The sequence below is a fragment of the Streptopelia decaocto genome (genome assembly GCF_964273445.1).
Source record: "Streptopelia decaocto genome assembly, chromosome: 6".
In the NCBI taxonomy this organism is placed as follows: Eukaryota; Metazoa; Chordata; class Aves; order Columbiformes; family Columbidae; genus Streptopelia; species Streptopelia decaocto.
This window is the reverse complement of record NC_138660.1, coordinates 41,601,931-41,625,334: the sequence shown is the minus strand read 5'-3', so window position 1 is coordinate 41,625,334 and position 23,404 is coordinate 41,601,931. Positions and strand designations below refer to the sequence as shown.

The following is a 23,404-nucleotide window of genomic DNA, read 5'->3' as shown; positions in this document are numbered from 1 at the left end:
CACTTAGATCATTTGCTTAAGGACTGACCTTCTGGGGAGGTGTGGTGGACCTGAGGTCACCTGTAAATGTGTAAGAGTGTGTCTCTCATTTGTCTTTCTGAGAAGAACATCACTAACCACAAGGCTCAAACATACTCAAGGAATCCCAAATTGCAGGAGCAGCGTGCAAACTCCAGTCATCTGACATAGAGGTAGGTCAGTAGTTTTTGTCTACACATATGTGATAGTATCTGCAGAAAATCGTGAATACGTCCAATAACTTCCAGAAGTGATTATTGCATGTTCTCCCACACAAGAATGGTCCAATTCTGTTATGAGTAACTTTTTCCAGTTTCGTTCAGATGCCAAGACACTACAACCCTGGGAAGGTGTGTGTTAACCAAGAGCTGCTTACTAAATTCTCCAAAACACACTGCAAAACTCCAGAATCCAGACAGCTGGATTTTTAGGGGGGCTGTTTCTGTGCAGAGGATGTGTAGCTGAGCATTTTCATTTGGTATTTGCTGAACCACTGCAAACATACTGCAGAACCAAAGGAAGACAAGTTCTGTAGGTTTTTGTGGAATGTAATCATTAAGTGATATTGGTTGTGCTTCCATGCAGAAACTTCAGGATTCATTTCTGTACAAAATCAAGCACATGGATTGATATTGCAGTGCCTATGGGAAATAGTAAGTGTAAGAAACTAGTTTATAAACAAAGGTAACCAATCCGGAGCTGTTCTTGGAATTTAAGTTTTACTCAAACAATCAAGTGATGTTGTGTGAAAATGGAATGAAAGTGTTAGTGAAAATAAGGGAGTCAGCAAGGTTATTGCTTTTTTTGAAAGTTTAAACTTCAGAAATATAGAGAAATGTTTATTGCGGTTAAATGGTCTGAAAAAAATGTAGAATTCAATGTGAAAGTGGCTTTAAGTCAAAGACCGTGATCAAATTTCTCTTACTTTGACCATTTAAATGTGAACACTTACGATGTAACATTCATTAAGTTTCATGTAAACTAAACAGTTATGTGGTGAACACAAAGGCGTTAATAAAGAAAACAGAATGCTAATAAAAAACTGATCTGCATGTGATATTGATAAATAGTTAACTTTAATTGTCATTCCATAGCTGAGAATGCTTTGGGTCCAGTGTTTGGTCTGTTTGTGCATTTTTGTTGAAGAAAGCCAAGCAAATCAGTCCAGGTATTATTAGATGCTGTGGTTCTAATTTATGTCCTGTATATAACTCCAAAAGAGAAGAAAACCTTATAGACCCATGCATAACAATTGGAAGCATTCTGTCTTACATTCTAGGATAGCTCAACAGGAGGTGGTTATCTGTTTGTTGATTGTAGCTACTTGAAGTTTATAAAACAAGTAACATAACCTGTTAAGTAATGTAATACTGGGTATGAAAACCCAAAGGTGCCTGAAATAATTCCACCATCCCAAAACAGGTGATGTGGGATACTGGGCAGGGGGTATTTAATGAACGCAAAAAAGCAGTGTACAATTCCTTTGAAATGCATCAAGCCATTGATACCTTATGAGTGTAAAAGTCACAGAAGAGATCCTCTGCATATGTTGAAAATGGCATCAAATTATTTAAGATCTCTTCATACTTGCTTCAGCCTCTTCCACCTCATGTGACCCCAGCAGAAGAGGATTTACCAGTTTAAGTGCAAATGTATTTCAGATAAATAGGTTTAGAAATGAGACCAAATACCTATTAGATTAAAAGGTATCCTCAAATTGCTCTCATTTGTTATGCATACAGAGATATGGGTCCCTTTTTTGGGGTGACATTAATGAATTATTGATAGGAGGGATGGTTCCCTGGGTCACTGTAATCTCAGCAACACTTAAGAATAAATGAATGAGCACTCCTGCAGTTAATGACCTGGATCAAATTAAGTGAATGAGACCAGCAATTAGTTTGTTCATTGTTTTAGCAGAGATGCACACTGTGGCAGCTTTCTGCATTCACTTTGGAGTCTCCCAAGCTTACACTTAAAGCTACATTCCCAGCAAAACTACATTCATAACAAAACCTGCTTAAGACATTTTACTTGGAAAAGTAAGTTTGTGTGTTCTGGTCCTAATCTCAGTAAAGTTTTGCATGGGGTAAAGAACTAGGTTTAAAAGGGATTAGTAGCCTCAAGATTTCTTTGTTACTGTTGTTGTTCACCTTCTTGCTTGAGGAGCACAGAGTAAAGAAAAGGTGGTACTTGTTCTGCATTCCTTTCAAATGTCATAATGACAGCATCAAACTGAATTATTTGAAAAGTTTTACTTTGAGAGATCAGTGCTTCTGATTTGGAATCTTGTTTTCTTCTTTTTTTTTTTTTTTTTTTTCTAATGTAAGGTTTATTCCCAGGTTGTGCAAAATCATGGTGCAAAGCAGAGATGGTGAGAAAAGCACTGGAACAGAAGTGTTGTAATTGTCAGACCTTCCTCTCATTAACTCTGGTTGCTCATCAGCAGAAATTCCCAGGTTTGCTCCTCCACTTCTGGGGTTCTTTCAGTTTGTGCAGCCACATCAGGTATTTACCTTTTATCTTCATTAAGGAGGCCTAAGAATTAAAAATCCTCCTTGGGCTGTACCCATTGACTCCTAATTAACATGAAAAAATACTTTGCCACAGAGGGTTTACCACAGGACTTCCTTTTTCACATGCATATATCTCACATGCAGAACACACTAACTAGTCATGTACCGTCTCAGTGTGCATTTCGTATGCACACAAAAGTTCCAGATGTGCTGTGTATTTTGTTTAGTTGACTTTATTCTTCCGTAAAGCCAAGTGAAATATTAATCATTCATTTACTGTTAGGGGATGGGTCTTCTTCTCATGTTTCAGTAAAGGGGGTGGAAAAGTAAAGTAAGCCAATTTTTTTCCTATTTAAGGCCAAAGCTGGGGAATGCTTGTGGCTGAGTTCTGTACATGGCCCGGTGCTGGAAGGGCAGGGAACAACCGATGTTGCTATTTTGAATAGATTTTTCTTCCCCCCCCATTTTTATTTTTGCACAGAGAGTCTCATGTCTAATATTTAGACATGATGAGCTTTGTGCAAAAAGTAACTTTGCTCATTCTTGCGGTGTTTCAACCCTCAGTTATTTTGGCACAACAAGACGGTGAGTAATTCAAGCTTCTTATTACTTAATGTTTGTATTTTATTTTTATTTTCACCAATTATTTTAATAGCTTTTAAGAAATATGTATTCACAAATCTCACCAGAACACTTTTCCTTCACTAATTCAGCAGAGTCAGACATTTAATGCTGAAGCTGAAAGCTGTAGGAGTTTGCATTACCATCCCAAAGGTTTCTCTTTACTTTATTTTCTTCTGTGGTTAAAAGAACTGTACAGTGCTGCCTGCCCTAGCTGCATTTGTTCTTGTTCTTACTTGTTTTCCTGTGACAGACACCAGAGAGTTTTTAAACTATTTCTTTTAACTCTTGGAACAACATTTTAACTTTTAGCTCCGTGCTGCCTACAAGTTACTTGCCACAAGCAGTAAGTCTTTGCTTCCAGGTTTTTTTATTTGGAGTTCTCCTTTGTACTTGTGTGTTTTCCACTGGCAGCGTGGGGGGTTGTTTAAACAATTTGCATGCGGTGAACAGACTTAAAATTCTCACCAACAGTTAGAACTAACTAACGGTTTTTAAGACTGATATAAGAAAATACGTTAGCTTACAGGATTTTTACGTTGACATAAAGCAGGAGGGTAAATTAATTCCCTCATCTGAAAATTTGAATTGTGCATCTGCAGACTGTTTCAGTCTCTCTTGAGCCTGATTAGCAGCTGATGGTATCCGGGACTCCATGCAAGTGTGTGTGTGCATGTTTACAGAGAGTGAGAACACCAAAAACTAAGTGAACATGGAACTTAGAGGGGGAAAAAATTACTTTGTGTATAATAATTCAACTCAGAGTGAAGATAAGTGTGGTATGAGTATTTAAGTTAAACAGATGACATTCCACAAGTACAGCTGACCTTTTTTGGATGTGCTCTGTTCCTGCTTGCCAGACATTGTAAACCAGACCTTCCTTAAGATAAAACATTTTTCATTCTTGTAAATATAAAAGATCCGCAATGTATTTATTCCCACAGCATGGCAATGAATAACTTTACAAATAACTTGATAAGCAGGAGCCAAATACACTTTAGTGTAGTAAAGGAAAGCCAAATTCCTTTCAAACCACACCCTCCCCCAGTCTGTATGACAGAAATCATGAAAAAGATTACTTGAGCCATTTCATGGCAAACCTGTCTGCCTCAGCATACCTGGAAAGGCACCGCCGCCGAGGCAGAGGCTGTGAGTCCACCAGCAGGCTCTTGGCAGCGGGGCAGTTGGAGCTCAGGGGCTGTGTCCATGCGCAAGGCAGGTAACAGCATCTGCAACAGCACCGTACCCAAATACCAGCCTCCCTCACCATGCACAGACACAGGCTTAGCCTTGGGAAGGGTCTTTAAAAAAATCCCCATGCATGTAAAGCTGTTCTGCAGAGAACAAACATAATATACTGTGAACTGATGCTTTTCTGTTTCTGCTTTTCCAGTATATAAACTATTTCTTCAGTAATCCTGAGAGAAGAAAAGTTTATTAAATTTGAGCAAACACATGCTGTGACTTTTCCTCTGCTTACAGCAGCAAATAATATATGTATTGCATATATTTAATGTGCATTACGTAGATCTTTACAGATGCATATATATCTTTACAGGGATAAGGGCTAAAGGACTATCCAATAGAAAAAGAAGGAACATCAGTTTTATTTCTCCCAATAAAGAAATCCTCCCTGAGCATGAGGTCCCTTTCCTTCACTCTGGTCATATCCCTGGACATTTCTGAGGTGCAATATATGTATGTAACTCAAGAAATGGTAAATTTTGGGTAGAAGAACGATATGTAAATGAAGTGTGAGGGAGTATTCTCATTTTTCTGCCACATTCCTGTTTCATGGTGTAGTAACATTTCCTTACTGGGCTAACTTCCATACTACTTACAGGGATGAGGTTACACAGAGAGACTGATAAAACACCTAATTATCCCTTAAAATAGCGAAGTCTCTTCTCTCTTTGGAATGTTCCTTTCCACACATTTGAATATGATTTTCTCACAGCGAATAATAATTGAAGGAGTTGATTATTAGCATCAGTAATTCATGTGCAGGGCAGTGATGGATTGTGAAGCCAAAATTTCCACAGTTCAAAAGAAAATTTCCAGACATGCTAAAATGCTCTCTCTTGTCAAGAAAAATGTTTATATGGTTAGTATCAAATGTAAGTCAATATAAAATTTTCCTTGGGAAAGCCTGCCAGGAGGCAAGACTTGGCAAGATATTAAGGAAACTGCTTGATATACATGAAATTTAGGATAGTCAGATGTATCTCTGGGCTATATTTCTTTGTCTTGCTGTAATAGCTAGGAATGGAGATTTGAGTACAGCCTCGGGCTGAATCGCTCTTCAAAAGCTTGGAGCTGGATATCCTGGAACAAGCCATGAACAAAAGCTGTTATGTCCACTAGGGTGCTTTTAGCCTGCAAATGAAATCACCTTGACACAATCCAGGTTTTCTGATGTGTGTCAAGTCAGTGTAAGTTGTTTGCAACCCTTTACCATGTTCAAGATAAAATGCCTCCTGGTGACTGACATGACATGACATGAAACTGGTTCTTCAGAGACGAGAGATTATTCAGATTCCAGCAATGTCTGTTCAGTTCCACCATTCGAAGGTACCTTTACATCCTGCATATTAAACTCCAGAAAGTGTAAGAACTTTGAATGGTCCTTTAGGAAAGAAATCCATTCCCTACCCAGCCAGCACAATTTGTGCAAGCATTTATTAGCCTTACAGTCTGCATTCATACCATTTATCTTGAGTTTGTGGAGCTGATCTAGGCAGCTGCTTCCAGAAGACAGCATAAATTTTAGCTAGACAGACTGGAGGTATTTGGCAGTTTCCACTGACTACAAAGGAAGCACGTGCACAGCCCCGCTCACGTCCGTGCCAAATGGGAGCTCAGGGGGATTTGGGCCTGTCTCAGCCGCATCTGAGATGGGTAAGGGATGTCTCAGTCACCTGGAGTGTGACACATCTCAGAAGTGCACCCCATAGTCCTTTGAGAACTTGACTGAGGTCATCCTGAAAACCCTACTGCTCTCGGAGCTGTGTGAGAGCAGAGCCAGAAACCCTTCATTAATATTCCAAATATTTTTTTGCTGTAATGTAGTTTAGTGTTTCCTTTGTAATGTAAGTATTATCTTGGATGTTTGGTCAGGAAGCACATTCTGAGGTAATGACTGAATGCTAAAATATTTCTGAGAAGATTTATTGATCTTTTGTATTACTTCAAGTTGCAAATTACAGTTTTAAAATGAAATAGAACCATTACACGTAGGTTTCAGAAGGCAGTATGCAAAGAACTCTTTATGCTGAGCACCTACTTCTGATGTCCCAGAAGAGAAGGATGACATTTTAGGAAAACTTGTGAACAGCTTTGTTTAGCCATTTTGCTTTCTTCTTTTATTAATTTGAAAGGATTAAACAGGTAATGAAGTGGATGGGTACTGCACAGATGCACTATATTTGTGAGACAGTTAAACTGACATTTTTAGCTTTTACGTATGTGCAACATTGCATATATGCATATTTTGTTGATAAATTAGCTAGTTTAAGGGTAATGCTAATGAGAGTCAGAAATACCTTTCCTCAAAGGTTTTGGTAACATGGAAAAGTCCTTCTGCAGAGTTTTGAAGGTAAAACCAGATGATACATGTCTGTGTGCCAACAGCTAATTATGCTCTCATAAGTAACCTAGACTATGTGAAGATATGAAAGATCAGGGGTCTATGGCTCTTCCATTTTTCCTAACTTTTTTACCAAGCACACAGCAAGCAAGGTTATGCTTAGGAAAATGGAAACATTTCTTTCTGGTCTGGAAAAATCATGTTAAATGAAAGCCTGGGGAATCCACCCCCTCTAAACATTACATATATATGTTCTTGGAAGTATGACAAATTTCATAAACACATTTTAGATCATACATCCCTGGAAGACATTAGCCTTAGGACAATGAGACCATAATATATCCCTTCCATTATTTTCCAGATTTGTCTTTTCATTTGAGACCCAATCTACATAGACTGATTTCTTTTAAAAGTGGGGATGGAATTAGAAACATTCATTGCTTTATCATAGGAGGAAGAGGTAGAAGGGCGTTGTCTCTCTCACAAATATTACTGTTGGTGCCTCGGAGTCCTTACATTTGCTCCCTTCTCAGTGCTGCAGATTACAAGCAGATCCTGTTTCCTTCTCCAGCTTCTGCCAGAGTTCTGAGGTTTCGCATAGGCAGCCAGGTGACAATTGCAAAATGTGAGTGGATGCCAGCCTTACACAACAGCTGGGTGTTAGTCTTAATTAATGCTATTCAAGAGAAAGGAAGGAGTGAATTGCTGTCACCTTTTTGTTTCACAGGCTGGCTGATAAACTAGACTGACATGGATCAGTTAGTCATTGTCCCAGCTGTGTGCTGATGTTGTTCGAACCTTGCTTTAATGAGAAATGTGCAGCAAATGGGAAATACCTGGCATCATAATTGAGAAAGTATGCTCTAGGCCAGTAACGGAAATGATGCAGACTGTTGTTTAGCACTTTGGATTAAAAGCAATTTCTTCAGAGTTGAAAGGTTCATCTTACCAGTAGGGGGAAACAATAACAAAGCGTATTTTCCCAGGCTAGCGGGCACTGTGAAAACTATATTGATCCTGATGTTTGTATGGTAGGTTAGTGATCTGGAGAAGAGCACAAGTCACAGCTTCTCTTACAGTTGCAAGTTTTAATTTGTTGGTTTGAAGTTATAATTCATCAAAACCCACAGAAGTGGAAATTAGTGCAACAATCATGTCTTTCAATGTTGCAGATTATGCTGTCCTTTAGTCACACTTGTTTAAGAAATTAGGCAAAAGTTCTCAGCTAAGAAAAGGAAAACTGTTGGCAATGGTAAAGCTGTTGTTAACATAGGGGGGGGTTTCGGTCTTGAAGTAACTGGATTCGATTCCCACATCATTGCAGAAATTTGATGTGATGGAGCAAAATTCAATTTGTTATTGGCAACACCCAGAAAAATAAAACTGAAACTTGAAAAGGGTGTAATAAAATCTTTTCTGATTCAACATGAGAACTGATAGCCAGTTGTCCTTGTGGTAAATTGTAAATTGCACAACTTTTATGTGATTTAGAGTTCAGTACATACCATCTGTATGTCTGCAGTTTTGAGATGTTCTGATTTTTTTTTTTTTTTTTTTTTTTTTTTTTTTTTTTTGTGGCAGATGATAAATAACCTTCCACCCAAAATGGAACAAAAATGTTAGTGTCATCATTTTACCTGCTGTAATACTTCACTAGCCTATAAGAATATACCATGTACAGAAGTAGAACTCGACACAGATGTGATTCCTTGACTAGGAGTGATGCAAGAATTGTTATTTTGCTTCTGTACCTTCAGGTCAGGCTGTTGAGGGGAGTGTGAATGGGTGCAGAAAGACGCTGGATCCCCTGACCCTCAGCATGCTGCCCATCTCCAGCTGAGGGGATCCAGTGGATCCTTCCTGGAGAGGAGGCTGTTTGGGGCTGTGCTGCTCAGGGTGATGTTATCTCTGTTTCAGAGATGCTGCCTGGTGACTCACTGCAGTTGGCTTCCCATGGCCATGTTGCTGCCAGGTGTGGGAGCTGGTCCTCTGGCTTTGTTACTGCTGCAGGGCAGCTACTTCTCTATGGGTTTTCTTCCTTCCATTGAATCTTTAGAGGCACTGGGTTTATAAAACTTTACTTCTGTCCTCTCCATGGCTTCCCTGACAAGAGATGGTTTGAAACTGGCAGAAACTATAAGAAATTCCCACAAAATTTCCTGATCTTTCTCCATTCAGCACAGTCAGACGCTTTGTGTTTCAGGGAAATAAGATTTATGTGGAGGGATCATGCCATTAATATTTCTCATATTGCTTTGAGACTTTGTAACAGTTTCAAAGATTAACCCTTACACTGCTCTTGGCTGTGACTGATGAACTGATAATCTCTACTGGCAGTAAAAAATTACATCTACCAGGAGTCAGTTTCTTCTTTAAGTATGACAGAGATAGAGAGGTGTGCTTAAATGTCAGAAGGGTGCAAGGAGGAATGAGTTCCATCAATTACTGTAGACCAATACATCCTTCACAGAGAGGCATAGTAAATTGTATTTTGCATTTATATTTTCAAGCTGTCATTGTATTTTTTGTCTTGTATTTCATAGGAAAGGCTCTCTCCATTTTGCTCTGAGAAAACTTAACCTACTTCCAACCACTGCTTATATTCATTTATTTTCACTTCAGAGCCAATCTTCTTGTCTCCAAGTTTGCAAAGTTGAAGACTCTGCCTGTTTCATGTCAAAATGACAATGGAAAACATGATATAACCCCCTCCAACAACAAGCGTTTGTTGGCTTTAGTTTGGATAAACTTCAGCTCTGGGACTTCTGGCTTTGTTTAGTGAAAGTACAGCAGGAGAGATTCCTTTCAGATTAGCTAAGAGACTACTTCCATTTTCCTTCATTTACGTCAAACCCTTCATTTAAACATGAACTATCAGAGTGAGAATGAAAACGGTACCTCTTCTAACAATGTGTGCACATTTTTGCCTTGCTTTGATTCACACAAGTACTCCATGAAGAAACATCTGCCAGGGAGGAGAAAGCATGCACAGGACATTAAACAGGAAGAATGTGATGATAATGGAAAGATATATATTTTAAGGCTGAATGTGTTTTGTTATTTTAAAAGCCTAGGCCTTCTCTTACAGTTAAGGGGAGAGACAAATGCCACTCAGGAAATGGGGGATGTGACTTGTAGATTTAAGACTTTAGCCAAGTTTGTACCAGAATGGCCATCAGCATTACACAAAGCTCTCCGCAGCCACAGGAGATTCGTCCCTTTCTGCTGCTGGTTTTCTCTTTCTGTCACTGTGCATCCCACCCCGGAGTGTGGCACAGGCACCTCTGCCCTCCTCCCAGGCAGCAAAACATTTCCTTCCATGTGCAAATCTTGTGTGGGCTGCTGTGGTGGTTTCGGGTGCTGCTCTGTTCCCAGCCCCACCACGGCAGAGGGCAGCAGAATTGCAGGAACAAACACCCTGTGCACGTTTGCAGTAGTAGATATGAAAGAATTTGTGAAGAATCCAGGTCTGCACCTGAAAACTACTTCCCACACCAATTCAGCATTGGTAGTTCTTGGAAAACTTCTGGACATGATTAGTTCCCACTGACATTCCCCACAGTTCACGCCCAGTGACCAGTTGGTGCGTTAGCAGACTGTCTGATGCAAACATCTCTTTACCTCTGTTCTTTTCCTTTGTGCTGCTGCTTTTTCTTCTTTCTCTTTTTCTTCTTTCCATCTCCTTTTAGGAAAAGAAGTAAGTGCAAAACTGCAGCTCCTTTTTCAAGTAAACACAAAAGAAACAATTTCTCACCCAAACACAGCTAATGGCAAATATGGGAAGCGTCAGTCATTGTTCCTTTGATGTTCAGTGTAATAGCCACACTGAGCATCAAAGGAGGATGAACTACACCCCGCCATGTGTTCCTTCAGCTATAAGCAGTGAAAATAGTATTCATATGATCTTGGAAAACACTTCTATGTTCATGAGAGGTTCTTTAAAACAAAATTATATATTTTCTGTGTTTGGCTTTAAATCAACTGTATGGTGTTTGCTTGTTTCCCTGCACAGCAGTAGTCATTCTCTGCCAGCTGTTTAAGAGAAGAATGTCCTAGTGAAAGCAAACAATAGGCTGTGTAGTGGGAATTGCAGATCTTTGAAAAGAGTAATTGAAATCTGCTCAGACATTTTGAAGATTCGTTGCACAATATTCTAAGCCTGTTGGTGGCTTAGTCGTTGGCAGGGTGGTCCTCTTTGTAGATCCATTTTTATTTTGTCTAAACAGAAAAGCATAAATGTGAAGGAAAAAAAAAAAAAAAAAAAAAAGGGGGGGTAAAGAAGAGAGGCGTTCAAGTCCAAATGATTGTTCTTCTGTTAAAGTAGCTGAAGAGAGAAACAGCATTGTAAACTTCTTTCAGTGAAGAATCAAAAAAATCTTCATTTATCAGGTTTTCCCTGGCTTAGGCTCTTCCACTCCTGCCTTTTAAGGACTGCAGCAGATAAGCTCTGGTGGATCTGGCGTGTCTGCTGGAGATGTTCGAGCCCTCCTCTGCGATGCAGAGCTGCTTATTGTCAGCCTGTGCCAGCAGCTGTTGCTGCACAGAGCAGGGGAGCTGCGTGTGTGCCAGGCTTCAGGCAGCCGCTGCAGTAGCAATGCTCCTGACCTCTGATATTAATAAAAAACCCAGCTCTGTGCACGCAAGCCCTTCACTGCATGAGAAGTGTGGCTTTTCCCTGACAAGGGAGCTAGTTAGGAAGATGCTTAGGTCTTCACACTTGAAAAACAGGCAAACTTGATAATTAAAAGTGGCCCCAAAATGGTCTGTGGTACCCTGAGAAAACCCTCACAGTATTCACTTTCGTAGCCTTAGAAAGTTGACAATAAGAATGTTGTATCCAGTGTACAAATAGCTATTTAACATCCAATATGAGGCAGATTAAGAAGAATTTCAAATACTGCTGTCTGTATCCAACATGCTGTCCAAAATGGATGTGGGGTGAATTAGTTCAAACTGGAATGTGGAGTGAATGAATACAAACTGTTTTGCAGATGAAGCTGAGTTAATGATGTTCTATGCATTCAGAATCTCCCTCCTGACCTTCTGAATTACAAATACCTTTAATTTATTGGCAGCCAAAGATATGATTCTTTTCTTTAGACAATATGCCAGAGTTCTTTAATCCATCACTGGAATATGAAATACAAGAACCAAAACCTTCATTTACTTTCAACATTTGAAATTACAGGGAAATCAATAAAATTGTGCAGGGAATTGTGTTAGTGTAGAATTTGACCCCCTGCTGCTTTACTCATCTCTGGTGTAAATTCACTATGGCCATGGGTTTATATTGGGGCTGACTTTGTCCAGCGTATCTGAAAACATAAATGATATTACCATATGTACCATACTGCATTGTAACATTTCCCATCTGTTTCAGTCTCGGGAGAGAAGCATTGAATCAAGCTGATTTCTTCCAGGGGAAAACACAGAAACAACATTGCATAAAATTGTTAGCCTCTCACTGAGCTAAGGGGAAAGAGAAGATCATGTCCCACTTGAAATGTTAATCACCTGATAAAAATCATTTTAATGACTAAGTTAGGCAGTGAAAAACAAATCATACATTTTTTTATCCCCACAGCCTTTGTGCTTTGTATTGAGAGAAGTGTAAACTACCCTGAATTAAGTAGTTTCAGTTCAGCCTTTTACATGAGGCGCTATGTGTAAAGCAAGATGTAACAATTATGTTTCCAATAGTTTCCACTTAGTAGCTCAGAAGCTGAATCTCACTTTCATGATTCTTTGGATCTGTCAGACTGATTGTACAGTTTGGGAAACCTGCTTGTACACAATGACTTTTCCAGTTTTTCTTTATTCTTGCCAGGACAGACCTATTGCAAGAAATGCTGCAAAGCCTCCTCCAGTGTTATAAACTATTTGTGTCCTAGCTAAAATCAGAAACACAGAATTATATGTCTTTAAGATATAGCTTGGAAGTGATTTTTTTTTTTAAAGCTCCGACAAAATGTTGTGCTTTCTTTAGAAATATGTATGGCCAGCTTCGTATGGGATTAAATTTGAAGTGTTCATGTGTTCAAAATTAAGATTACCTTGGCAGTTGAACTCTGACTGTAGAAGTCTTCATCGACTCCCCAAGGAGTGGGCAGGATTTATGTTTGAAGAAACTAATAAATCTATAAAATTATCAGTAATTACATCAGACCTTGAATTTCTGTCAGTTTCTGTTTGGTTTAAGACTTAGAAACAAGTCTCTGTGCCATTTGGCATCATTCACTTTACAGACAAGGAGCACATAAAAATCAGATTACTGTAGTGAGAATTTATGCCAGCACTGCACTAAATACCCACAAATAAAGTGATTGCAGCCTGCTGCTTATTTTTAGAGTGACACCAAATGGCACAAAAGGTAACGAGCCAAACAAATATCGTAATGTAAGGACAGAAGGCATGGAAAAATCTCATAGGCCTTTTACCAATAATTGGAAGAGTGTCTGAAAAATTATGCAATGCTCCCTCTAAAAGGCATTGAATGCACTGAATTAAGATGCACTTCTTACTGTGTGTCTTGCTCTAATGTAAACAGTTGCCCTTATTAAAAGCTTTGATACTGTCAGGTGCTGAACACCTTCAGTTCCCTCCAGAATAATTTAAAGTGGAGGTTCTTTAGGTCTGATCCAAAGCCCAAAATCAAGGCAGATTCTGATTGGGTGCTGTTTACTCTTCATCAGGAATGAATGATACATTTTCTGCACATAATAGCGAAATAGGTCTATCTCTACTAAAAGGGCAGAAGTATAAATATATAATTGTCTGAGTTACAGATTCAACATTTTGAGAGAGGACCTTGGAGAGGAAATCCCAGAACAATGTCTCACTGCAGATGGTCATTCAGGAATATCTTCCTCCCTTACAAAAAAACAATTTAGACTGTGGTGTTGTCAAGGAATAGCTAACAACAAAGGTAGTATAACCATATCTTGGATGCATCGGATATTTTCCTCAAAATGACTTTTTTGAATTCGGAAGCAGGTATAACAATTCCCTGGGCAGCCCAAAAAAACAGCAAGGTAGATATACAGCAGTCTACTCTATCCTGCCCCTCATTTGACTCAGTTTGAAATACTAGTTTTGCCAAAAGCAACCCCCACCAACTAAACAAACAAACAAGCAAATGTCTTTGCATTTGATTTTCCTATTGGCAGTTCTGAAACAAGAGAACTCTTCTGCCATTGTTCTTCGTGCCGGTCCCCAGCTGAAGCCAGAGGGGCTGTTGTGTAACAATATCGCTGATGGGATATTGCTGATCCCTACTTCGAAGCAATGCTTCTGTGGCAGGGTGACCTTTAGAGGTTGTATGAAGAACATCATTCAGGGTTGTCAATATGCGTTCCTGAATAGAGCAATTTATGAAGCATAAATGTTGAGGCAGAACTATGTGACAAATTCAGCCACTTTTAGACCACATTACCTTTGAGGAGAATAATAGCCCTCTGAAGATAAAGGAGAAAAATTAGAGTCCTTAACATAAATCACACATTGAAAGATAAGAAAAAAGCCAATAATCTGCAAGGAAAATAGAGCTATTTTGTGTTTTACTTGGTAGCAGATAACAGCACAGGGATATTTTTTAATCCTGATATTTCTAAAACTTCTAAAAGCCACAGAAACGTTGCAGCATGTGGAGCTTATAAAGATGAATGAAGGCAACAAGCGGTGATTTGTTTAAAATGCAAATACTTGTTTGTACCAGTGTAGGCTTTTTTTTTTTTTTCCCATTTTGTAATCTGAAAGACAGATTGGGTGGGTCTCAGAGCAAGGAGAGTTCGGCTACATGACATAATGATCTTTTGCCTGAGAATCCAGTCTCACTGTACGCTGCCAGTGAAATGGTGTGTGTCTCCTTTCTGCAGCAGCTCTGACAGGCAAGTGCAGTACTGTGTTTAACCAGCATTCGTTTATGCTGCTTTCTCTTTCTTGCTCTGCATCTGGGAAAAGAGGAAAACATCTGGGATTGGCACAGGGGCAGAGCTGTTCAAACACCAGCTTTTTTGGCAGACAAGCTTCCTTAGCAGTAAGAAAGCTTCCATTTCAGTCTGAAAGCACAGGATGTAGCTCTTCTTCTTGTTGTGAAACCTGGGAAATCTGTGAACCATTCAGTCATGCTCCCTTTCCATTCCACCCAATAGTTATTCCTCTTACAGTACATGGAGTGGAAAAGGATTTTCAAGATGGACCTGCACTGATTTTTCACAGCCTGCATTCAAGTGTTTTAAAAATTGAGGTTTCATCCCTTGATACCTCAAATCACATGGTGGAAAAGCCTCACAAAACATTACGTCAGTATCATTAAATCTGAACACCTGCTAATAGGTTGGTATGCACAAATTGGTCCTTATGTCTTCATGCAGTCATGGATTCAATTAATTAGCTGATTGTTTTAATACAATTCTAGTTGAGAGAATGTCTGTCAGCCTTGCAGCTGAAAAAAAAAATTGTTAGACCATTTATATTCTTGTATGTCTACCTCTTTCCCTCAGTCCTATAAAACAGACACACTTTCAGACTTTTCGAGTGCTCAGCACTTACCTGGCAGGAGAACAAGCGGCCAAACCAGGCCATCCTGTCTCAGCAGGCCAGTTAGTTCATTACGAGAGTCCATTTGTTTCCATTACTGATTACGGGATGGAATGAGTATGTTTGATTTTCTTATAAACATCATCATAATACCAGACAGGGAGCTCAGACCATTTGGTTCGAGGTAGACACTGTGGCATTCTTTTCTGCTCAGTAAATGGAAAGCAGCAAAGCTGCAGACACTGGAAGCGATTCCTCCATCTACTCTGGTGTAGGGGAGAACTACAGCATTTCCATTGAAAATGAACAGTGTTATCTCCTTTCTACTTTGTTCCTTGGTTAAACAAGGTATAAAATAGTGCTGGAATACACAATAAATAGATGTATTTACTATAGAAGAAAAGTAAGAAAAGTTTTTGAAGTAGCCATCCTATAAATCCAATGGCCAAAACCAAGTCAGAGTAAGGAAGTACAGGCTTTGTACAGTTAATATTCCATAAAAAGCAACAGAAAGACCCTTCTTAGCTTCAGCACACTTTCAATCTAGTCAAAGTCAGAGGCAAGACCTCCTCCATTTCAGTGCTTTAGACTTTACCAGAGTCACTTCAAATAACAGCAAAACTTGTTTGCTGCGTTCATTGTGTTTGTAATCAGATTCTCACAGATCAAAGCTCCTGGGCTTTGCTTCCCAAGCCATCACCAAGCAGCTGCTGGAAGATCGTGAGTCACCTCTGTGTGGACAATTGCCCTTTCTGAGTCAGAACCAGACAAGTTCAAGACGTTCTTTAATTTCTAACTGTTTAGTCACATCTCTGCAAGTGGGATATGTGTGTCTGCTACTAATGCAATAGCTGGACATTTACTTTGCCTGAAGTGGAAAAGCCTGTGGTTTTTGAGGATACTATTAGGACATTTTTTCCTTTTGCCATAAAAATATGGTTAAGTCATGATCATAGCACTTGAAGAAATGCAAAGCCAAAAGCAACTACAAAACAAGTCGCTTCTTGGGTTGTAGCACTTGATAACAAATTCCCATTCACCCCAGTGGAGTTGGGATTGTGTCCCATACGACATCTGTGATCCTTTGAGCCTACAATGACCATATTCGTTTCCCCTGTACACGTTTGGGCTCCTCTATATTCCACAGTTATAGGTCCTTTGAGACCAAACGGTGATTTTCTTTTCAGCTTTCTCTATTGGTCTGCTTACATACAGCTGCTCATCTGCTTAGAAAATGGGAAAGAATTCAAAAGCAGCATATGATGAAGATGGTATTGCCTTTTTTTCTTTTCTTCACTTTTTAGGCTGGCCCAGGGAAATCCTGCTCACAGCAAAATGTTTTGAAATGTGGATGCTCAGTTAACAGCATAAATGCAAACTTTCGGCCTTTCAAATATTAAACTTCATTGTTTTGTACAATGAATGAGAGACTAATGCAGCTTCCAACAAGCCATTGCAATAGCTGCCATAAAAGTAAAGTGCTGTATAGCCACCGTATTTAAGGCTTTGGGAAGAAGATGATTTTGCATTGCCATAGACAAATACTGTTGACTCTCAATATTTTTTTTTTTAAATCTTAGGCTAGTATATATGTTTAGGAATCAATAAGAAATGCTGGCTAAGGCAAGTATTTGACTGTTTTACTGCAAGTCTAGAACCTGGCAAGTCAGCTTTTTTATAACCTTATTATTATTATATGTTACTTGCCAGTGCTTTAGCACAAATCAGCTTTCCAAAGGATTTTGGAGCTAACAGTTAATCTTTATGAGCAATGCAAAATGCATTATGTCATAACATGCTGACACACAGATCTACATCTGAGCACAGAGGGGGTGTCTTAAACAGACTAAGTCTTCCCAGATGTAAGTTTCCTTTGGAAACCTATTTAATACTTTCATTCTGCCAAAGGCCACAGTGATTTTTATTGCAGCTCTCCTAGCTTATTTCTTAATTCATTTAACAATGTCCAGAAAGTTAGAAGCAAATATGGATGTCATAATATCCAGATGTCTTTAATTTTTCTCTTTTATTTCTGTTAAATGATGCCATCTACTGTAGAATAACTGAATGACAACTTCATAAAAATGCAGAGAAATCTGATTTATTTCCTTATCAATGGTGGTTTCTGACACATTTAAAATTTGTATTCTTTTCACCTATATTGTTAACTAAAATACGGAAAGGTGAGTAGACTCAGTCTGAAAAGCTGGTCACTGAGTAAAGCCTCTGCTTCAGAAAAGATAAGCTGGCTCAAAACCAGAGCATTTTCTAACCAGCTTTGCAAAAAATATGGGAAAGGTGACCCTTATGTGTTCCCCATTTGAGCTGTCACCTTCACTGTAAGGCAGGAGGATCACATCTCTGGAAATGCCAAAACAGATCAATGAAAATGAAGTAAGGATGAAGAAACAATTGACATATGAAAATGCAAACTCTTGGTTATTAATTTCCTAGTAAATAAGAACCTTGCTGTCTTAAACACATAGCTAAAAAAAAATGTGGTTTTGAAAGGATAAGAGAGTGATACTGAGAGCTGAAAATCTGAATTTTAAAAATAATCAAATACATTGGTACAGAAATGTTGTGTACATTATGCATTTTTTAATATGTGTATGCAAGTCATACACCTGGATATTACATATGAATACAGTAACAGTATTAACTTCTTTTAGATCTTTATCATGGTATTTTTATATAATAATTATGCATAAACTATTCTTTGTCCTAAACCAAAGAAAAAATGATCTCTTTCTTTCCTCATTATGTTTGTAAATGAGAAGGCCATTTTAACCTGTGGAGCTGGGGAGTGCTTAAGCAGGGTGACAGCAAGTACATCACTCTCAGGTGAAGCGGATCTATGCGGACCCCTGCTCTTTAGGGTGCATTTTACATGGATAACAAGCTCTAACCTCCCCAGTAGCTTTGATTTTATTCTGTGTCCCACAGTAACCTGCTTTTGAGGTCTTCTCGTATACTGAACTACTCAGCTTTTGCCACTTTATAGTGCAGGTTTTTTCATGAGTCACTAGAGAGTCTATAAGAAATATTTCATTCATAAAGCTGAACTTCTCATTTTTAAAAGACATTTCAGCCCTCTCGTTTGTCAGGAAATATTTGTCATTGCTCTTGTCAAAGCTGGTCACGTGTTTTTTTTCCTAAGTGCCTGCAGTGAAATACTGGTTTGTTAGAGGAAAGAAGTGTTCCTCTCAGTAACAGCAATTAATTAAGCAGAGAATCAGCTTATTTACCTGGGACCCACTGACATGGTTCTGCAGCATGAGAAAACCAAGTGGGAAACGAAGCAGTTTTTTTAGAAACTCATTGTAGCTTGTCAGCCTGAGGAGCGATGTCTGGATTTCAGTGAGAGGTAGTGGCTGATAAGCGGTGTCCTTTGGAGCAGCATCTGATGCTGTCACCCTGTGTCACAGTGGATGTGAGGAAGACGCTGTCCTGGAAAGAAGCTGTTCTTCTCCATCTCTCTAGTGCAGGATCTGAAGTTTCTGGAAAGGTCCAAAAGGTGGAGAAACAAAGGGAAAAGTAGATTTCTCAGTGATAAAAAAATGTCTGAGAGGGGTTAGTTTTCATATGCCACTGGAATGTTTTAGATTTGAAGATTTTTCATGTTGTCAGAGGAAGGTAAAATACTGGCTTCCAGACTGGTATCAAGTGCAGAAAAGATTGTTGGCTTGAACATGTCTGAAAAGGATTTTTGAAGTATTTTGCATCTTGTTCTAATCAAGATGATGATCAAAACCAACCATAAATAGTGTCAGCCTTGACAAGTCAACCTTTTCCTGTTTGTTTCTTCTATAATTGAAGTGCAGAAATAACATGGGTTGGTGTATGCAGAAGGCCTGTCATGGGGTTGAAAATGGGAGAAGAACCCCCCTGTCCCATGCAGTGCCCTGCTCCAAGACCACCCCTCCCCCACTCTGGTTCTCCACTCAGTGAGCCAGGAGGTCTTGGTTGTGTTCCCCATCGCCCTGACAGAGCTCGTAGAAGGAGGTGACCAATTTCATGGCTGACATAGAGGAAAAAGATGGGTTAATGTGGACAAGGAAACACAGCTGAGTGAGAGAACTGGGAAGGGAGCAAAGTCTGAAAAACTAAGCTTGGTTGAGTACATGGCACTAGAGAAAGTGAATTATTGAGATATAAATGGCAAGAGGATTCAGGGAAGATGAAAAGGGAAGTTACATTTTATGGGAAAGATGAAACCAAATAAAGAAAAAAGGGACTGAAACAGAAGCATGAGAAGAGAGGAAACATTCAAGTGTGTACCCAGCCAAAGAGCATGGGTATGGGTATGGAAACAAATACTCACAAATACAGATAGAGAGAAAAAAAAAGAATGTAAAGAGGAAAAAAAGAGACCAGTGTCCTAATGGGGTAGTGTAAAAGAGAAGAAAGAGGGATGAAAGATGCTGCATGTGAGAAAAGAGAAAGGGTCTGCATAAACCACAGGAGTGAACTGCACTATAAATTTGGACTCAGTCTTGTACTACATGACCATTACAACAATCAAATGGCATTCAGAATTTTCTGTCTGGAGCCAGTGGTAATTTTAATGTCAGAGCTTTGAATTACGTGTTTTGGTTGTCTTTTTTTTTTTTTTTTAATTTTGAAGGATGATATGTAGTAGCTTACTAACTCTGATGTTAAAATCTTAAAGAAGGTGTAGGTACACAAATAATACTCCAGATTTTTGTTTGCAAACTGAATTATTTTGAATTATTAGTGGAAAAATTTTATTCCATTGTTCAAGACATTCCAATTTGCAACCTGCATTTCCAATTTGAGACTTCTAATAACTTCTACAAAACTTACAAGGAGCTTGTCTACCTTTGTAGTGTTATTTTCATATTGGTTTATTAAATGCTTAGGCTTTTGGGATCTTGTTTCTCAAAATTTAATGTTTGAAGCTGATTTTCATCAGTCTCTTCAAATTCATTATCTACACAGATTTGATCAGTTGAGTAGCTGTTGGAAGGAATTCACAAAGCCATGAATATTACAGATTAACAGTGTTTTTTTCTGAAAATACAGACACTTGTAACATTTGAGTGGGCTAGATCTCGCATTAATTGCAAACCATTTGGGCAATTAATGTGAACATTCTTTTAGATCTATTGCATATGTTGCCTTTCAAAAACCGCTTTGAAACCACTTGCTGCCAGCTATTAATGCAAGATGCAAGCAACAAGAGTTTGTGTTGGACAGACGGCTTATTCCGCATCCATGCGTAAGTGCTCATGTTGGCACATGGGGCTGATGCTACACTCGTTTGAGAGACTTGGCACGTTTGCTTTTTAGCTGCAGCAGAGAATTCAATTGCTAATTACACAGTAACTCAGTCTGACACTAAAATTACTCGAGGCAGAAGATTATCACAGATTTAATTGGGCTTTGGATCAGCTCCAGGAGGTTTCCATTGATGTCTATTTATAGACTCAGTGGAGACTCTGCAATTAATGTAACAGATCCTCCTGATGTCTGAAGTATTTAGCCTTTTACTTCACATGCATAAACTATATTACAATATGAAACAGGCTGTCCAGCAGCTTTCATGTCATCTTTGATTTGAAAAACACATTTGAATTAATATTGGACACTATTTTGCCTTTCTTTCCAGTCGCAGGATGTACCCATCTTGGGCAGGTTTATGCTGACAGGGATGTTTGGAAACCAGAGCCATGCCAGATCTGCGTGTGCGACTCGGGATCTGTTCTCTGCGATGACATAATCTGTGACGACCAGGAGCTGGACTGTCCCAACCCAGAGATCCCCTTTGGAGAGTGTTGTCCAGTTTGTCCACAAACAACACCACAACCTACAAGAGTAAGATTGTCTCATTGTTAGTTTGGTGTTGCCACCTTCTTGATCCATGTCAGCCTCAATTCATTTTCTTTTAGTTGCTTTTCTTTTAACTCTTAAGCCTGTCACTTTCTGACTCTAGGCAAATAATTAGGATGGGCAAATTTTGCTAAATTAAATTTAAAAACACCAGCTTCACAGACTTTTCTATTTTTATTTTATTTTTTTTTTAATTCTAGAATACTTCTGTATTCTATCAGACAGTTGGTACCAGGTCTCATAAAATACTTGTTAGTTCTTGGAGCTATGCAGCTGAAAGCATTACATCCTTCAACCCCGTTTTATGTAGAGAAAAGTCACAAGTAAATAGTACAAAGAGGCCGAGGGCAACAATTAGCCATTACATTTTTCATTTTACAGAGACACATAGGAACAATACAGAAGCGTTATTTGTTGACAGCATGCTCAATCTATATCTATGAAACTAATGCCAACACAGAATTAAAGAAAGCATTTTGCTAGTCTGCATTTCTTATCAAACTCATGTCTACATCTTCACAGAGTAAATTTCCTTTTGCAGAGATATTGCAGGCTTAACGTCCTGTAAAGGAAAGGTGATTCAAGTCATACATCCCTAATTTATCATCATCTTGGTCACAAATAACCATATTATCTCAACCAGTTGCAGCAACTTAGCCTCAGGAGAATCAAGAATGTTAGTGCATGCCAAAAGCCCTGCCTAAACCACCTCAGTGAGTGAGCCAGCTATCCTGAGCTTTGAGGTTACCTGAACATTTCATCCTGGTTTGAGATCCGTGAGATTCTGTTAAAGTACATAGATTTTCATAGACACTCTGAAGATTCTTATCCAGGAGATAAGAGAGTGAAAGATACATGTATATGGAAGAGAAAAGAAGATATATTTCTGCAGCTCTGTAGTATCTAATCTGCTTAGATATGGAATGTCAAATACAAATATATCACCCAGTGTTAGTTGCACTGTGCTAGTGCAAGTGTACGACTTCCAGGTGCCCTGAACTACTTCACTGAACTGTTTTATAGGTGTAAACGAGCGGTATGTGTAAGCACGCTGGAGATTTGAGCACAGATCGCTCTCCTGTGGAGTCTAGAGACTCTTTTACCAGTTCTGTGTCTCCTGATAATGGAGAACATGTAGGACTACTTCCTGCAGCCTCTGTCTTCAGTATAGCAGTTTGGTCAGCCCACTGGGAGCTGCCCTGCTGCCCTTGGATGGTGTCTAGGGAAATGCCACCCTGAAAGATCCAAGGTAGTTTCAGCTGAATATTCTTTGCTACAACTAGCTGCTGAATACATAGAAGCTCTTCTGAACTATTAATTGAGAATCCAGATAATAACATGTAAACGAATTATTAATTGAAAAATAAATAAATTGGAGGAGTAGATCTGAGAAATTAAATTAGCTACATTATCACTCTCAACATGCTGGACTGAGAAGGCTGTAAGGAAACCGTCCCTTACAGCTTTCCACAGTGGAATCCTGTCCCCAGTGTACTCTGTGGCAAAGCTCTACTGACTTCGTTAGTGCCATGATTTTGCCTGCAGGAGAGGTGTAGCTTTACGGATGAGCAATGAAAATGCAAATGAAAGACTGACTAAAAACCCCACAGCTTTTAAATATACTGAATAAGAATAAATTCAATTAATGCGATAAAACTACATTCCAGTGCTTAAATGTGGTTTCCTCTTGTTTTATATATATTTTTTCTCAGTTTTATTTTGATTTTCTTCCTTAATTTAGTGACTTTTCTTTTTTTTTTTTTTCTAGACTCCTGGAGTAATCAGCCGAGGCCCCAAAGGAGACCCCGTAAGTGCAACTGTCTTTTTTTTTTTTTTCCCAAGGAAGGTAACAAAATCAAGAGCCAATTCCCACTGTGCTATATACCCCATTCAAGCTGCTGAGATACCCAGCTTTCATTGATGTCTGCACTATCTGCAAGACTATGCCATATAGTTGTTCTGAAGCAGCCCTTTGGCTTCAACAAAACTCTCAAAAATTTAAATTGGAAAAACAGAGAGTTTAGTCCAAACTGTATTACATTTTGGGTTTTTTCTTATATTTCTTCCAAGTAGGAAAAAAATGAATATCTATGGACTCCACTAGCAGCATGAATTTTAGATTCAGGAATTGACCTGTTTAATATTTCTAGTGTGTTTGATCAAATATCAGCTGCAAGAAGGCTCCAGCAACTCAGAAGTGTTTTCGTGTGTGAATTCTGTCTGCTGTGTCTTTCCAGAATGTTCAGTTGTGGTCTTATGTTTAACAGAGCAG

At 38.9% G+C, this 23,404-nt stretch overlaps 1 protein-coding gene across 1 annotated transcript in view; it reads left to right on the top strand.

Moving 5' to 3' along the window:
- The first annotated feature begins 2,906 nt into the window (after window positions 1-2,906).
- The window catches only part of COL3A1 (collagen type III alpha 1 chain), a 51,112-nt gene continuing 30,614 nt past the window's right edge, over window positions 2,907-23,404 (top strand). Inside the window, exons 1-3 of the mRNA XM_082057196.1 lie at window positions 2,907-3,119; window positions 20,912-21,117; window positions 22,901-22,939. Of these exons, the coding sequence (XP_081913322.1) occupies window positions 3,041-3,119; window positions 20,912-21,117; window positions 22,901-22,939 (324 nt within the window). The 5' untranslated portion in view covers window positions 2,907-3,040. The remainder of the gene's footprint in view (window positions 3,120-20,911; window positions 21,118-22,900; window positions 22,940-23,404) is intronic.